Source organism: Ochotona princeps, chromosome X, assembly GCF_030435755.1.
Source record: "Ochotona princeps isolate mOchPri1 chromosome X, mOchPri1.hap1, whole genome shotgun sequence".
Taxonomy (NCBI): Eukaryota; Metazoa; Chordata; class Mammalia; order Lagomorpha; family Ochotonidae; genus Ochotona; species Ochotona princeps.
The window spans coordinates 42,246,705-42,264,513 of NC_080865.1; the positions used below are offsets into that span (position 1 = coordinate 42,246,705).

Here is a 17,809-nt window from a genome sequence, read left to right on the forward strand (position 1 = left end):
GGCTGCCATGCAATGTCAGCATCCCTGGAACCCTTAGGAGAAAGCCCATCTCTGTGCTGGTGGAGTGAGGCAGGGGAAAGTTCCCCACAGTTTGGCTGAAAGTCATCCTGCCGATTGCTCTTTTTGACACAACCTCACACTTTCTTTCCAGTCCTATATTCCTGGCTGTGTGCAAGCTATTTCCACTTGGATGTTCTGCCAACAGCTTAAACTAAACATGCTTAAAGCAGAGTTTCTCTTCCCCTACAAAGCCTCACACCTTCCCAAGGCCTCCAGCTCTGCTTCAGACACCCCAACAGCCTAAGGCCTGGCCCACCTGGCCACCTCTTGCTCCCCCCTCCACCAGCACCTCTTTCCCTACCTGTCTTTAAACTCTGGGCTTTTCCCTGGGAGAACGTTGTTGGGAACCATCTTCGCCACTCCTCCACCACTGTTGCCCACCTTGACTGAATTCTTCCCTCGGGCCTTGACCTGGACCATGAATGTATTCTGGCCATGCACATTGACCATTGACTGTGCTGGGTGTGATGGACACCAAAGAGAAAATCAACACAATTGAAACATGAGCAGGTAGCCCAGCCAGGAAAGTAAGGCCCCTAGGAGAGAGTCCGCTGTTGTTGTGAAGCCCAGCTCCACAGCTTATTAGCTGTGTGATTTGGGGCTTGTTTTTTCACCTCTCTGTGCTCCAAGCCCGCGCTCTTCTATCTAAAATAGGTATGACAGTGTTGACTTCCTAGGATTCCAGTCAGGTTGAATGCTAGAAGGCAGAGCAGGCAAGAAGCATTCGTGGAAATGACATCCCCGAAAGCTAGAGTGAATAGAGCCATGAAGGTGGTGCCTGAGGACGCTTGGGGCCTAGTGGCTGTAGCTGTTTGTGCATAAATAACAGGAAATCAAGGAAGGAATCCATTCAATTGGACGTTGCAACTCTTGACCCTTTGCAAACTTTCCCCCACCCCCTGTGTAAACAGGCAACCAAGGCTAGAATCTTCCAAGCGATGGGAGTGCCAGAGAAGGCTCTGTTATCTGCCTGCTCCCTACGCAGTTTTCTATTTCTCAAGGCCCTTTCCCCTAGTGACTGATCTCATTCCTCCTTGTCTCAGTCTTTTTTTTTTTAAACTTCCTTTTTTTTTTTTTTAAACACAGGAGCAACAGCGAGTGCCTGTCCAAGTCCGCTGGCCTGGGTCGGAGGAATGCGGCCGCTCCCTCCACACAGAGCGGCCAGGACCAGGCGCTCACTCCGGCTGGCAGCAGCAGGCGCAGAGTTGGGAGGCTCCAGCACCTTGCTTTGAGGGGCTGGAAAGCACTACAGACGTTAGCTCATCACTCCCTGGCAGGGGCTGAGCGGTCTGCTATTCTCACTAGCCTCTTCCAGATGGGGAAACGGAGGCACACGTGAAGTGGTGGCATGAGAAGAACTCAGGTCAAACTCACTGCCTCTCCCCTGAGGTGGGGAAGCGAGGGCAAGGGACTTCACATTTTTGAATCTCCATTTTCTATGAAACAGAGATACTCAACTCCACAGGGTTGGCACATAATTTAAAAATAGAGTGCACATGGCAAAAACTTTTTTAATTGACATAATCTTTGCACTTACGGGACACTGTAATCCAATACATGCAGAAAATGCTTTTTTTTAAAAAAATATTTATTGTGGAAGTTTTCAAACACAGATATGAGTAGCGAAAACATTGCCACCTTTGACACATACCCATTAGCAGTAATTATCATCTTGTTTCATCTGTATTCCCAACCATCGATAGTTCCCACTCCCATTGGAATACTTAAAAGCCAATCCAAGACTTGTTCTTTTTTCCCACAAATGCTTCAGTGCTGAGCTAGTTTATACCGTTTTTTTTCATAATTAAAAAAGAATATACAATGAATTAAAAATGGAAAATTAAGAAATCATGTACAAAGGAGAAAAATAAAATTCAGCCATAACCCTCCCCTCCCCCTGGGGGGCAACCACATCTTGGATGAGTCTGTTATTATTTTTTCTATGCACATACTCATTTTTAACAAAATGGGATCGTATTGTATGTGCTATTTTGGGGCATCATTTTGTTTTAATTGTAAAAATAATAAAATTGCATTGTAGAAAAATAAAGAGGGGGAAATTACCCATAATCTCTAACCACTTAATAGAAAATTTAATATTTTAGTATACTTCCTTCTCATTTTTCCATTTACATTCATACTTTCACACAAGTGAGATTCTGATTATGTACTTTTCAAATTATGAATCTGTTTTAATTGCAAGAAAATAATGCGATCATATTGCAGAAAAACAAAGTAAAAGGAAAGAAAAATATCATCCACAATCCCATTACTCAATTATAATAATTGTTAATATTTTAGTATATTTGCTTCCAGTGTTTTTTCTATGCACATATAATTTAGGAATTATTTATTTATTTGCAAGGCAGAGTTAGAGAGAGAGGGAGAGACAGAGATAGAAACAGAGACTCTTCCATTTGTTGATTCACTCACCAAATGGACACAACTGCTGGAACTGGGCTGATCTGAACAAGGAGCCAGGAGCTTCTTCCTGGTCTCTCACAAGGGTTCAAGGACCCAAGGACTTGGGCCATCCTCCTTTGCTTTCCCATGCACATTAGCAGGACGCTAGATCAGAAGCAGCCAGGACTTGACCTGGTGTACATATGAGGTGCCAGTGTCAGCCCTACAATATAATTTCATCAAAAGTTGGAACACACTGTTTAAGCAGCATATAAACTCTAAATTTATATTTGTTTATAAGAATAATATATTCGTAATCATAATCATAGCATGGACAAAGGGAAAAAAATCACTCATAATCCCACTACCCCACTGGTATTGTGTTCTCCTGCCATTTTTCTATGGACATGGTAACATTTTTGTACAGTGTGTACCCTCTGCAACTCAGTATCATATTTATGCAATTTTCTACTGAGTATTTTTAAGTCAGCATTTTATTGTGAACATTCTCCCATGAAGAAAAGTTATTGAAACAAGGTTTTATTTCTTTATTTCCAATGTCTTTGTGTCAAGGTAACAAGGGATGCTCCCTTATCGTGGACATTTAGATTGTTTTTCATCTTTAACTGTTACAAACAATTCTGTTTGAAACGCCCTTCAACTGAAATTTGTGTTTTCCACCATACAGACTGGTATGTATAAAGTGATCATCTTTTTATTCATCCCAAATTTATTTCTGCCATATGGGTCAGGCAGCCCTTGGCTCTGGAGAGTGGCATCTTGAGAAGCAAACTGAAGTTATCTCTGCTTTGCTCCCTTTCCTGAGTTTCTAGATCTCCTTTGTCTTCTCTCTGGCTGATGTTTAATTTAATCAGTCACTAAGTGTTACTGCACCTGAGTGTGTGAACTTCGGCAAGGAGAGAAGGCACAAAGAAACAAATCACAAGGTGTGATATTATAATAATAGTATTCACTGGCCACTTATACACAGCTTACACAAACTGTGGTAACTCAGTCTTTCTGATTCTTATGAAAACCGAACAGAATAGAAACCTTTATTATCCCATTTAACAGATGGGAACATTGAGTCTCAAAAAGTGAAGTTAGTCAGCCTAAGACCACACAACTAGCAAGTGGCAGGGCATTTATTTAACATACCCCCCATCCCAGACAGACTCCTGAGCCTCCCAGGCAATGGGGTTGTAAGGAGGTGGGTGAGTGGATTGGGGGAGGGGTTTCCAGGTTGTGTGAACTTGGACACGTCTCTAAAACTGTTTCGGCTAGGGGTGAACCCTACCTCCTGGGCTGTCCTTCAAGTTAAATGAAATGATCAGCGGGAACGGGGCAGTCCCAACGCAGAAGCACAAAAGGTTCTTACAGGGTGATCATCCCTGTCCTGTCCTTGCTCCGCAAGCTGATAGTCTAGTTGCCAAGTTAGAGATGAGTTCAGCAGAGAGCGCCATGCTCTACAGGAGCCGCCTGGGAAGTCAGCGAGCCGGGGCAGATTTGCCAACAAATGCAAATGTCTCCTTTGCTCCCTCTCAGCCTCTAGAACTGACCTCCTCTCCTAGCTCCCCCCTAAAAAGTAAGGGGGTGGCTTTTGGGGTCCCAAACTGAGTGCCTCAAGCCCCTTCTCTTTCTTGGTCCCCAGGCAGTAGAGATGACAGGAAGTCACCCGTGGCGAGGCTCTTTCTGGCACGTGGGCAAAGAGAAAATGTGGCTTGGAGGGCGCTGCTTTTTCTGCCCTTCAATGGTCCGGATGGGGGAGGGGGCTGGCTGTTGAGCAACTGCTCCGGAGACACTCCAGAAGCCGAAATGAACATATGCCTCTTTCTAACAATTGGCCTGGGAGCCATCCAATAGATGGAGGGCGGATCTGCACCTCTTGGATCTGGAGTCTGCAGAGGAGACGCTGACGGTGTTTCCAGACCAGCTCCAGAGTCGCGGTAGAGGGGGGAGGGTAGGTCAGGGGGCCAAATCAGCAGCGCGCAAGTCAAAAGGCGCTCCTTCGTCACCGCTTGGATTTCATGGGAATATATACATATATATTTTTCACCCTAGGCAAGCGTCATGAGGGTTTGAAGGTGTTTTGAGCAAGCAAAGTCTGGTGTGGGGGGGCGGGTGGGTTAGGTCCGGACACATCCTGGAGCCTTTAATCAGAGGGAAACTGAGCACGACCGACAATCCTTGGCCCAAATGAGGAAGCAAACGTGCTTAGTAGGACGTGTTTGCTACAAATGTTGTTGGAGGAATGGAGAGAATGCAAGGCAGCCTTCCGGACTGCGGCTTGGGTTTACCTGGCACTTGGAGCACTTGCCCTCCCTCTCCCCGCCTTCCTCCGGATGCCAACGAAGAGCCTTCACGTGGCCCTCGGTTTGCTCCCCATCTTCAAGTCAGTAAACCCCACAGTCTATCAACAAAAAGAAGTTTGTTAGAAGAGTAAATACAGAGCACTTGGGACACACACACACACACACACACACACCCCGAAAAGAAAAAGACCTTCAGGTCTTCAAATCTAATTAAGAAGACAAAACACATACACGGTGAAAAGGACTTCTTGACTCCCCCACCCCTTTTTCTTAACTTCTGGATTTAAGAACACGTTTTGTAAATGGTGTATAAGGGACTAGCTGTTGCTGAAACACGGCGAAAAGCGGGAGTGTGGTACAGAGGTAATCCCAACGGCCCTGCTGTGAGAGGTAAGTGGGAGGTTCTTGGCTACAAAGACCAGGAATTGGGATTAAGGGAAGACTTCAGACCCCTTTCCAATAAGCATTTGTAAAACGACATCGCAAGGCAACAAAAATTCACATGCAAAAACTCATTGCTAGATGGAGATGATGATCTAATCATGATGAAATAACCTGATTTCAGGGGAAGGCACTGCATCCTGGAGCAAGCTCTTATCCCGATGCCCATTCTTGGCTTTTGGACGAGCGTCGTGAGGTGCACCTGGCCCCGCCGGCCGGTAGAGCAGCATTTTTCCCTTCGCATCCCGCCAGCCTCCTCCTACCCGGGACGACCACAAAACAAACTCTTGAACCCAACTCCAGCTTAGGCCTTCGAGGGAAGCCGTCAGTGCCATCTAAGCCCTCCCAGAGACAAAATCTGCGACTTTCAGGGAAAGGGGACCTCGATCCTCAGCTCTTCAGCGGGGGAGGCGGTGTAGCTCGAGGGGGGCAGACGCGTTTCCATAAATCCCCGCAGAAAGCAGCGTGCACCGCCGGCCCCGATCAGTCTGCTTCCCCACCTCGGGGGGTTCCTACCCTGAACCAACATGCACCCCTCCCATCCCGAACCTCTGAAGTCCGCTCTGGCCACCCGTTAGATTTAGGTCAGAAAACAGACACGAACAGCTCTCCCTGTCTCAGTGAAATTACTAAATGGAATTTATTGGGCAAGTCCATGCAGGGCAGTGGGGAGAACCCATGTCCCGGATCCGGATCCCGTCAACTTTAAAAGCACAGGCACCGGACAGGACTCCCGGCGAAGGATGCCCGGGGCGTGGGTCCTTCAGCTCCACCCAAGGAGCCGCAACCCGTCTCCAGGGCTGCCGTAGCGACGGGGCCACGCGGACTCCGTTCCCCAGCCGGCCCTTGGCTTTCACACGATCCGCGGTGACTGCACCAGCTCGAGCGCCTTTAAAGGGCCACACACGCCTGCCGCCGCTATAAAATGTTCCCGGCGGCACAGCTGCAGGAGGGGCACCGCTGAGCTGCCGAAAGCAGGATCGCTCCGCCAGGCTGCCCTCCCGCAGCCCGCCGCTCAAGGGCCCTTCCCAGCGCAGACGAAGAGGGTAGAGGAAGGCACAGCACCCTCTCGGACTCTCGGTGAGTATCCAGTTCAGATTTTGCCACCAACTCGCCCACGAGCCAGGACATGTGCTAATAATGCCCTAAGCCGGTTATAAAGACGTGGAAATTGGGGGAGAAAAAAAAGGGGGGTATAGGGGGTCTGTCCTTACTGGGATTCCTAGCCGAGGCCAGTCTGCTGCCGTGTGCGTGTGCATCAGGGCTCTCTGGGCGACAATGGGGGCTTGAGAGCCGGATCCCCGCTCCAGGGAAGGGAGCGCGGTGACCGCCACCGCTACCGCCACCGCCCCGGAGTCCGGCGCCGAAGCTGCGGGCGGGCGGGCGGGCGGGCACCGGCGCGGGCTGAAGCTGCCTGGCGCGCCACGGTGCGGTGCGGCGGCGCGGCGCGGCGGTGCGGGCTTTTCCCAGGCGCCCTGGGGTCGGGTAGCCACCCGCGCGGCTGCGGGCAGTCAGCGGCTACCGGCTCGCGGCGACAGAGGCGTGCGTGTGCGCCACGGGCCGGGGGCTCCGCCGCTTTGCCCGCGACTTAACAGGGCTCTGCGCTTCCCTCTCTTCAGGGCAAGCGGCTTCGCCAAAGGTAAGCCGGGCCGCCGGGCAGGGCGCAGGATTGGGCGACGGGGCCGAGGACTCCCGCGGAGCAGGCGACTGCCGGCCCCCGCCAGGGGGTTTGAGGAGACTTGTTTTGTGTTGGAAAGCTGTTCTGCTGCGAGCGAAGGGGGCGCCGCCGCCGGCGCGCCCGCCCGCCGGTCAGCCGGCCCGGGCGGGCGCCCACTCCTCCCGCGGAGCCCGCAACACCTTTTCTCCCTGCGCCCGCGTTTTCTCCGGCTTGGCTTCTGTGGACTTTGCTAATCGTCCAGACCGCATCTGGACGCTCCGGCTAAGGGGCTGCACAAAGCTTAGGTTTCCTTCAGGGGCTCAAGGCGAGAGGGGCTTGTCGGGCCGAGTTCAGCGGAATAGCGGGATGGAAGTTAGCGAAATTTAGGCAACTTGCCTTCGCTGCCCGGTGGACCTCAGCTCTCTCAGCCCTCCCCCCACGCGCGCACACACACGCCCCCCCACATACACACCCCCACACACCCCTCTCCCTATAAATGAGGGAGGTCGGGCAGCCAGCGGAGTCCTGCCTCACTGAGCGTTGGACTTAGGAGTCAGACCTGGCTGCGAATCCCTGCTCTACCACTTTCTAGCGCTGTGACCTTGGGCAAGTTACCGGACCTCTCCGAACCTCTCTCATTCGTTTTTGGTTAGAGGGGCTACAGCGTTGACGGTCGGCGGCTTAGCTGGGGGGCGGCTGGGGTAGGGGGTGGGGGGCCGGCGCAACCGGCGGCCGCGTCGGGGCACTCCGCCGGCGCTCAGTAAGTGTTGGAGAGGCGCGGGAGTGGCGGCCGCCGGCGCTGGAGTGCGCCCCCGCGCGCGAAAACGCCACGGGTCCCTAAACTCGCCGCTGGAGGCCGAGACCTCGCTCCCCTTCCCGCCTGTGCAAGTCTCTACTATCCGTCTCTGCCACGGCACTCGCGGGAACGGACGCTCAAGGTCCTGGTGGCCTGGGTGCTCGCTCACCGTGCGGGGATGCTCCCCGCCGCCGCCAGCTTTGGCGGCTCCATCTGGGATACTGCGAGGAGGGCAGCCGAGCTCTCCGCAAACAACGGGCCTTTAGTTTTCAGGTGGCGAAACTGAACGCGCCCAAGCCAAGCCGCAGTGCTGTTTGGATTTTTAAATTTCTCCTTCTGAGTGAGAAAATAATCGAGATGGAGCCATCCGGTTGGTGCCATTTTAACTTTTGATTCCCCCAACAGGTTAAACACGGGGCCCCACCACCCACCCCACCTGCCTCTCCCAAGTCTTTTTTCCTCTCCCCTTCCCACCCTCGTCTAGGCGGGAGGGGGCTGCCCGCCCAGGGGAATGCCCGAAGCGAAAGGCGGGCGGCGGGACTGGGAGCTTGGTGGCTAGGGGCCGCGAGGCACCAGCCGGCTAGAAAGCACTTGTTGCTATGGGTTTCCCAGCCGCCTCTCGAAGCCGCGCTGCAGTGGTCGCCTCGCGGCTTGGAGAGAGGGCTTGGACGTTTCCGCGCTGCAGAGTTTTGCCCTCCATTGGGCCGGGGTGGTGGGGGGAGTGGTGGGGAAAGGCAGAATGGGAGAGCTAGGCCAGGGATAGCGATCGAAGTGCCGCTGGCTTCCTCTGACCGGTGTCAGCAGCACTTAACTGAGCGCCTGTGGAGCACGAACCCGGAGGGTCAGAGCCCACAGCGGGACATTGATGGAAAACAACCGAACTGGATGGAGACTGGGTCCTGCCTAGGGGAGCTCACAGCCTGAAGGGGGAGAAGTACTAAAGTAGTCTTCGCTGCGAAATGATATCAGGACAGACTTTTTTTTCCCCAAGGTTCTCCCCGCCCTGCCCCACACACACATTTCTTTATCTCCTGTTCCTCTTTTGTTGCTATTGCAGCGGTTGTTGTGGTGGTGACGTTTTGTACGTTTGGGGACAGCACGGGGTAAAGGAGAAGGCTGGATAGAAACTGGAAAAGATGGGCAAGCCCTCCGCTCCCCCCGACGTGTTTCTTAGAACATGAAAATTGCCTGCTGCTGGAGGCACTAGGACTATTGACGGACCACACGACCTTGGAGGAGGGGGTTTACTCCGGGAATGGACTGGGGGGGGGGAGTGTAGGGGCACAGCTACTGATTTTTCCCCTCCTGTTTTTCTCCATTCCTTCCTTCCCTCCTTCTTTATTGCCTTCTTCCCCTACTCCCCAAGAAAGCGGTGCAATGACGACAGAAAACTAATGAGTGAGAACTTTGTAGACGTGTGGAAGCAGAGTCTTAATGACCAGACAGGAAGGAGGTTAGTGTCACAGAGAATTCTAGATTAGAGATGTTTTAGGGTTCTCAAGATTCTTAAATATATATTCTTATGTATCAAGGGGTATATATTATGAACATGAAATGCTACATCTTCAGTTGATCGTGAAGGCTACACTACATGATGCTTTTAAATATATATGTATATATATGTATAGGCTTCTAGGAAAACAACTTGAACATTTTTGGACTATTGCTTATTACATTCTGGTTTTGTATATTCTTTTGCTTTCATTCCCTTATTTTTTGGGCACTTAAGCCAGGGGTCGTTTGTTCAGAAGTCATTTAAAGTATGATGGCTTGGCCGATGGTCAAGTGAAGCGTGTGGGCACAGGAGTGCTGAATCCTGCTCCTAGAACCTCTGCTACCTGACTGGAAAACCACTAGGTTTCTGCACCTTCATGTCCCTGCAGGAAGAATTGGTCCCACCTGTTCCTTGTGGTGGATGTGGCTGGGCTCTGGGAAAGTGTAACAAGAGGACAGGGCTGGAGAGATGGGAGAAAAGGAAACATTTCTAGCTGTTTTTTGGCACCGGCTGCCTCAGTATCCCCACACCTCCCTATGCAGCAGGGTTCTCAAGCTCTGGGACCTTTACCTTGGAGACTTGTTCCTTCCCTGTGTACCACCAGCAGCTCTCCAAGTCTTCCATGCTCTGACTTGTTTTCCACATTGCCCAGCAGAGGCCAGAGCTCTCCAGTGCAGAGGCTGGTGGCCCACTGAGGCAGGGACTTTCCTGCCCTTGGAAGCAGAAGGTCACCCATCCACCCCTAACTCAAGAGTCTAAGTCCCTTGCAAAATGAAACAGCCATGTCTATCCCCTTGGGTAGATTGCCGCCTGGGTAGCACCTGGCCATGTCTAGCCCCTTCCCTGCCTCAGGCCAAAGCTCAGCTTGCTGGGCACCCCCTGCTCCAGCGGTCTCTGGTTTGGGGTTTAACACCGCCCCCTCACCATCCTTGCCCCAGGCTCCATGGGATTGCCCTGCCTGGGGCTTTGCCAGCGCTTCTTTGGTCCTTGAAACCTTTCATCCTTATCACTTCTTCTCCCTCACATACAGCACAACAGCTCCAGCTGGCAGCAGCAACCCAGGCCAGTTTATCTGACTTCTGCCAAGGCTCTGAAATGCCAACTATGTCAAGGCCTGCGCTTGATGTCCAGGGTGGCGCCTCACCTGCAAAGGAGGTAAGTTTTGCTGTGTTATGGACAGAAACATCAAGGCCTGGAAAACACATTGGAATCACATGCTAGGTAGGCCCTGTGAGATGTGGCATCTAGCCGCCCTGAGCAGAGAGGAGACAGCTTATCTCTGAGAACAATGAGAATGGCTGCTGCCTAAAGCTGATCAGATGGAGCTGGCTAACCATGTTTAAAAGCTGGCTGGGATGGCAGGAGAGCTGTAGAATTAAGATCACTGCGTTGAAGAAACTAATGTGGGACTGAGGAGATGGACAAGGAGATGCCCATTGTGGAGTAGTGAGGCGGAGTGGGCAGGGAGGAGGGGTGAAGGCAGTGAACCCACTTTAATTTGATGAGCACTGCAGCACCAGGATGAAGGCTGAACTTTGCTCGGAGCTGTGGTAGCCGAAGGAGACTTGAGCTGGAGCCTAGCTTTCTAGTGGGTCCTCTTGCTACCACTTCACCTTTAGCTCCATACAGCATGCCCATAGGAGCTTCTGGTCTGCTGAATGGGGAAGGGCAAGCCAGGAGCAGGGGACCCTATGCTCTGCCTCTCTGTCTTCTAGGATGCCAACCCCGAGATGAGCTCGCTGGCCTACTCTGAGCTGGGAGTGAAGGATCGCAAAGCAGTGGCCATTCTACACTACCCCGGGGGGGCCTCCAATGGCACCAAGGCCAGTGTGGCTCCTGCTGGTTCCTCGGGGTCTCCACCTGCGGCAGGCTCTCCTGCTGCTGCCCCACCCACTAAGCCCCCACCCTTTAATGTGCACCCTGCCCCTCACCTGCTGGCCAGTATGCAGCTGCAGAAACTTAATAGCCAGTATCATGGGGTGGCTGCTACCACCCCGAGCCAATCTGGAGAGGCAGGGGCCCTGCAAAACTGGGGCTGTGAGGCTCAGGTGGGAGGAGCCGAGTCACTTCCCCCTCCTGCCGCTGGGGCCCAGAATCCCGCTATCATTGATTCTGACCCGGTGGATGAGGAGGTGCTGATGTCGCTGGTGGTGGAACTGGGACTGGACCGGGCCAATGAGCTTCCAGAGCTGTGGCTGGGGCAGAATGAGTTTGACTTCACTGCGGACTTTCCGACTGGTTGCTGATGCCAAGTGCTCCCTAATTATGGAGGAATAAAGCCACCGATTCTGTTGTAAATAAAAATAAAAGTTACTTGCAAAGATATGCGCCGACTGGAGGTGTTCTTGGCTGGGGCCTAAAGGTTGTTCTTTAAACAGGTCTAAGGACCATAGTGGGTGGCGGTTGCACGTGGCTAGATGAGAGGAAGCTGAAAGGGATGGGAGAAGTAGGAAGGCTACAGGGCTCCTCCCTGAATTCGTGTTGTCCCCACCACTGCCCTGAGCCCAGGTACCTAGCCTCATTCCTCTAAGGGCTCAGGGATTCTATCCTCTGTGAGGTTGGACACAGATTGGGTGAAAGAGACTGATAACAACCTTTGGCAACTTCCTTGTCATTTGTACATCCAAGTCTAAAGGCACAACCCTGGCCACGTGGCACACACTTCCCCAACTTTAAAAGCTACCCCTATTTGTTCCCTAGCCCCTAGCCAGTCAACCCATTAGAGCAATTATTTTTGCTGTCTTGCCTATTGTACAACAGATAGAATCTAAGACTTTTATCTCCTGGGAGCTCATATTTCTGGGAAGTTGCCAAAGCTGAAGATTCTCACAAATATAGTACGCCAGGTGTGTTCTTCAGGCCCTTCACACAGCTGCTCAGCCTCTCTCCCTCCAAGTCTGAGACAGGATGAGCTGACCTGAGTGTTCCCTAACTTCTGCCTTCCTGGCCCACCCTGTGTGGGGACAGCCTGTTTCTTTGGGCTGCCTCTTCATCTTACAGATACAGATCAGAATTCAGCTTGACAAGTTCAAGGTTTGGAGATAGAGTCCTTGCCCTTATTTTATGTGGGCCCAGATGCATGCCAAGTGACAAGACAGCAGCAGCACTGCCTTGGCTCCTGGCTTTATGAAGCCTTCAGGCAGCCTTGTGCTCATACTGACACAACTCCAGGACCTGGACACCCCTCTGCCCACATTCCAGTCTCTCGGACGTTGTTCCTGGAACACCATGGAAATCACTCTGTTCAGCCTCTCAGGACTAGCATGAGGACTAGCCTTCCCCAGAGCGAACACTTTGAAGGAGCTAAAGGAGCCCACAAGCAAAAGGAGTACTTTGTTGGATTCCACACCACCTGAGGCCTGCAGCTGTTCTGGGCCAGGCACTCAGCTGGACACTGGGAAACATGAATCAATTTGTACCTATTTGGGGGTTCCCTGTCTCACAAAGAGAAAGACAGATACAAACAAATTGTAGCAGAACAATACTTCCTAGAACACAGGGGAAGGTGCTATTCAGTCCCAGAAAAGGAAACAGTACCATCTGCCTGGGAAGTCTGGGGGAAGGCTTCCTGCTATTAGACTGACTCATTTGTTTGTTTTTGTATCTCATAAGCAATAAATATAATGTCCCTATAAAAAGTAGACTTTTGACAGATAAAGCTAAAAGTCTGGCCAATTCTCTCCCTTAACTGCTTCTGGCCCTCCAAAGATGTACCAATTATTACAGAGAGAAGTCTCCCATTCACTTCTTCACTACCAAATGCCCAGAATGTCTGCACTTGGCCTAGGCAATGCCAGAAGCCAGGAGCTCCATCCAGGTCTTCCACGTAGGTGACAGACCCAAGGGTGTGAGCCATCACCTGCTTCCCAGGGTCTACATTAGCAGGAAACTGGGATCAGGCGATGCAGCTGAGCATCAAATTCAGATATTTAGATATGGCATGAGGTCGTCTTAATCACTATGCCAAATGTCCACCCTATTCATCTGTCATTCATCCTTGCTGGGCCTTGCTTTGTGCATATGGAAAGAAATGGATTTGGGGGGGGCGGATAATGGATTTAACTATTTGTGATCAGTTAATGGCCTGAAAACAACCCATAAGCTTCAGATTTAACAAATAAACAATTTGCCTATTTTGGTAAAATTATATATATCATTTCCTTACGAGGAAAGCAAGGAATTGGGTTTTTTAATATAACTTGAATCAGCCAAGAGAAGAAGAGCAAAGGGGCAAGCTGGCCCACAGGTGCAAGTTCACGGGGCCGGAAAGGCTGCACGAGGCTGAAGGTGACTGCAGCAGGCAGAGTACTCAGACCATTTGGGAAGCAGCATGTCCTTTTCGAGCTGGCAGTCCTGGTGGTTTGGAAGGAATCTTTGGCTCAGACTTTTATGTGGTTCTGAAGCAGGAAGTTCTCCCTGATTGGTTAATGTGTATACTGATAAGACATGGTATGTGAATCAGTCAGGAAACTGCCATTGGGTAGCCAGTTTTGCACAGATGTGTGCAGGATGCTCAGTTAGGCCCATTTGGCAGATTCAACAACATCTAAAGATTACCCCCACCTCCTGCTTCCTCAGGGCTCCTGAAGAATTGCCTCATGTGGTTTTCTTTTTTCTTCCTTCTTCTTCTTCTTCTCTTCAAGGGGCTTCAAATTCCATCAGTATGAACAGTGGGGTGGGGGCTCGGAGGTGGAGTCTGAAGCAGAATGGAAGGACGTGAGAAGAGATAAAACTCTGAAACACTAGAAGGTCTTAGAGTCCCTCCCCTGCTGAGTTCTTCAAAGGAACAACTGGTTACCCAAAGCTGATCAGTGGGTTGGACTGCAGTTCCCAGCTTGCCACCCTGATCTGTGTGGGAGCTCTGGAGCCCCTAAGATGGTAGCAGCTCCTGGGAAGGGGATAGGCCCAAGCCAAGAACCAGTGTCTTTATAAGGTGGAGGGACTGCTTGGGGACGCAACAAGGTGACAGGTGCAGCTGGTAGAGAGTTTGTGTCAGGGAATAGTCTGGGCATTCTTTTTTTTTTTTTCCTTCTAATTGTTTTATTATATTTTTGACAATTTGACATAATTAGGGCAAAAATGTTCAAGGGCTATAGGGAAGTGGGTAAGACTATTATTTCCACATTGTTTCCTTCATGTATCTGGGGTAAACTAGGAGATAAAAGGAGAAGCCCCACCCAGTCTCCCACCCATCCCAGGTCCCTGATGTGGGGCATGCTCCGAGGGTCTTGCTTAAGTGGTTTTGATCGTTCACCAGTTATGAATCACTGCCAGTCTTGCCACTCCAAGCACGATGAGGTCGTTGAAGAATCCACTGATTGACATAGTCCATCATAGAGTCTCCGTTTGCCCAGTTTTTCACTGCCAATATATGGCTGAGGTAGTTGATTGACTTGTTCTGTCCTCTGTCTTTTCTTGGTTAGGATTCCGAGTCTGGTATTTCGACTGGGGAGATCTCAAAAGAAGCTTTGTCTGAGGTGTTCCCAGACCAGATTCTTGTATGTTCCAGAAAGTACAGGGCCCAGCACAGTCCATCACCAAGATCAGCTGGTGGTTGCAATTGCTGGGTTGGTTCTGTTTTCAGCCCCGACTTCCACTGGAACCGATGGGTGTTACAGTCCAGCCTGGTTCTGCCCATCACATACTCGGCCCTCGCATAAACCAGTGGGAGCTGCAGCCTAGTCAGAGCAACCCACAATAACCCTCACCAGGCCCTCCCCTTACCCTGGTTTGCCAGTATGTGTAGCAGACTAGTCCAGTCTGTCCCACATCCTATTCAGCTCTCGTACATGTCAATGGGTATTAAAGCTTAGTTCCATCTAACCAGCTCCACTATGCAGAGTCTGAGCATTGTTAATGGATTGGGGTTCTCCAGAGAAACAGAATCAACAGGATATATAGGTATGTGTGCATACGTACATAAATAGGGCATCCCTCAGAATACAGAAAGCATTAATTTCGGCACATAACAAACTCTTTAGATGCCCAAATCCGTTATGTAAAATAGCATAGTATTTGCATACAGCATGCAATTCTTTCTGTATAATTAAAACATCTCCAGATTACTTGTAATACCTGATACAGAATAAATTACTTTATACAGTATTGCTTAGGGAATAATGACAAGAAATGTTTAGTAGAATGTCTTTTTCCAAATATTTCTGATCCACAGTTAGTTGAATTTACAGATGTTGAAGGCTGACTGTTTCTATTAAGTAGGAATTGGGGCCGCTGTTTGGCATAGGCATTCTGGTGCAGCTTGGGATGTGCACATTTCCTACCAGAGTGTTGGAATTCAAGTCCTGGTTCAACTCTTGACTCCAGCTCTGGCTAATGTCCATCCTGGAACGAACAGGTGGTGGCTAAGGTATTTGGATTCCATGTGGGAGACCTGGTTGAGCTTCTAATTCTTTTTTTTTTTTTTTTCATTTTTTTCTTTATTTTTGACAATCTTTACATAGTTAATCAGGATAAAAAAGTTCAAGGGCTACAGGAAAGTGGGTAAGACTATTATTTCCACATTGTTTCCTTCATGTATCTGGGGTAAACTAGGAGATAAAAGGAGAAGCCCCACCCAGTCTCCCACCCATCCCAGGTCCCTGATGTGGGGCATGCTCTGAGGATCTTGCTCAAGTGGTTTTGATAGTTCACCAGTTATGAATTGCTGCCAGTCTCACCATTCCAAGCACGATGAAGTCACTGCAGAATGAGCTCCTCATTCTTGGCTTCATTCTGGCCCAGTGCTGGCTTTTGTAAGCAGTTGGAGAGTAAAATCAGCAGATGGGAATTCTCTCTGTCCCAAATAAACAAAATTAACAAAATAATTTAACTTACAAATAAAATAATGTATCCCAGTCTATCTAAGTTAGAAAACCAGGGAAAACGGGTGCTATGTCAGTCTGAAGCCAATAACCTGAGAAATGGCCAAGGTGCAGAAAATGACAGATACACAGCTGAAACATAAACAAATTCACTCTTCTGCCTTTTTGTACTTTTCGGGCCCTCAGAATGTTACATGATGAACATTCACATTGAGACAGGTGATCTCCATTACTCATTCCACCAAGTCATGAGCGAATCCCTTGTACAAACACCTTCTCGTACCTGGAAGTGACATCTCACCAGCTACCCTTAAATTTGACTTGCAACTCTAGAAAAGGTGCTCTGAACAGGGAAAGCAGGAACCTTGGCATGGCAACCCTGCCTCCAGGTGCTGGCAGCCAGAAATGAAGCTCCTCTCCAGGAAGCTCAGAAGTGGGCATCTTCCAGGGAGAGCCAGACTCTTCTCAGGGGAGGAGGCAGATGGCAAGGGACAAGAAAAGAAAGGGAAAGAGAGGGAGTGTGGGAACACAGCGCACACGGGAGGAAAAGCAGGTGGGTCTCCATCCTAGCCTGGTCATTTCGTGTTCACAGGCACATTTGCTTATTAGATCATCAAAAGGTTCCTGTGAAACTCCAAGGCCTGCCCAGGGATAGATTCTGGGGATGTGGGATGGGGAACAGGGTTGGAGGTGAGGCTCCCAGACGTAACACAGCTTACCTGCAAAGGAGTTTACAGACGGGAACAGAAGGGGATGTGTAACCAACAGCGCCTCCTAGAGTCCAGTCCTAGAGCAGCACTCCAGTGCTGCTCCCTAGGGTTGAATTTGAGCCTCTGCTGCAGCCAGCAGGTCAGTAGTGAGACAGGCATAAGCTTGAAGGGTGAATTGGACCTTAATAATGCCGCAGCCCTTTCTGGTAAAGAGTTGGGGAAAGGGTAAGGCTTCCAGGCACAGGGAGAGACTGGTGCACAACTAAAAAGATAAACCCAGGGCAGTGTGTAAACCAGAACAAAACATTGAATAGCCCATACATTTCTCAGGGAAGTCAATCTAGCTGCTTGACCTCCCTGGATGGTAGACTACTGAGAGAGGGTAAGATGGAAACCTGCAGTCCTTCCTACTTTATTCCACAGATCAGGGAGAACATATGCACTAAGCACCTACTGTGTGCTGGGCACAAAGCTAAACATGGAAATATGTGGTAAATATATTACTGCTGTCATAGTGCTCCAAGTTGAGCAAAGGAAGTTCAATAATCATATAGATAATTAAAATTACAGATCAAGAGAAGTTATAGGAGAAAAAGATACAGGGTGTTATGAAAGAGTGTAGTGCGAGGCTTACTATCAATTGTGGTACTGGGGAAGGCCTCTGGAGATTTTGAATAAAGGAGTATTGCGGTCAGAGCTTGCCTGAGGAAGATTAATCAGGCATTAGTGTGCATGGCAAATTGGAATTACAGTGTTGTTAGAAAGCTGTTAAGGTGTCCAGATATGAATAATGAAGACAGGAAATTAGTTCATGATAAAAAGATAACATTACAATGAAGAATTGTTATTGAATGGATATAGCATTTCAGTTTTGTGGGGTAAAAAATATTTCCAGAATTTGATGTACCGTGTGAATACACATAACACCATTGAACTGTTCATGTAACAACAATTAAGATGGAAAATTTGATGTTATGTGGTTTTGGGGGCCACAGTTTGAAATGTTTAAAAATAAGTAATATGTCAAAGTAGTGAAGAAATGATGATTCAGTAAATGCTTTGGGGCAAGTGAATACACTACCTCACAACAAAATGAATTCTGGATGGATCAATG

At 49.8% G+C, this 17,809-nt stretch overlaps 1 protein-coding gene across 6 annotated transcripts; it reads left to right on the forward strand.

The window, feature by feature from the left end:
• The first annotated feature begins 6,082 nt into the window (after positions 1–6,082).
• On the forward strand, positions 6,083–11,489 carry CITED1 (Cbp/p300 interacting transactivator with Glu/Asp rich carboxy-terminal domain 1). 6 transcript variants are annotated; one of them, XM_058658869.1, is made up of 4 exons: positions 6,186–6,296; positions 7,936–8,039; positions 10,195–10,319; positions 10,880–11,489. In XM_058658869.1, exons 2-4 carry the CDS (start codon positions 8,027–8,029, stop codon positions 11,408–11,410), a joined length of 669 nt encoding a protein of 222 aa, XP_058514852.1. In that variant the 5' UTR covers positions 6,186–6,296; positions 7,936–8,026; the 3' UTR covers positions 11,411–11,489. The 6 variants fall into 6 exon arrangements, with proteins under 6 accessions (XP_058514855.1, XP_058514852.1, XP_058514851.1 ...); XM_058658868.1 differs by lacking the exon at positions 6,186–6,296 and adding an exon at positions 6,433–6,854 and having other exon boundaries at positions 7,934–8,039; XM_058658867.1 differs by lacking the exon at positions 6,186–6,296 and adding an exon at positions 7,020–7,479.
• The last annotated feature ends 6,320 nt before the right edge of the window (positions 11,490–17,809 follow it).

What these genes read in the sequence shown, in the direction of transcription:
- CITED1 (XM_058658869.1), top strand. An exon ending in GCGCCTCACCTGCAAAGGAG is followed by an intron (nt 10,320 to 10,879) that starts GTAAGTTTTGCT and finishes TCTGTCTTCTAG; the next exon opens with GATGCCAACCCCGAGATGAG.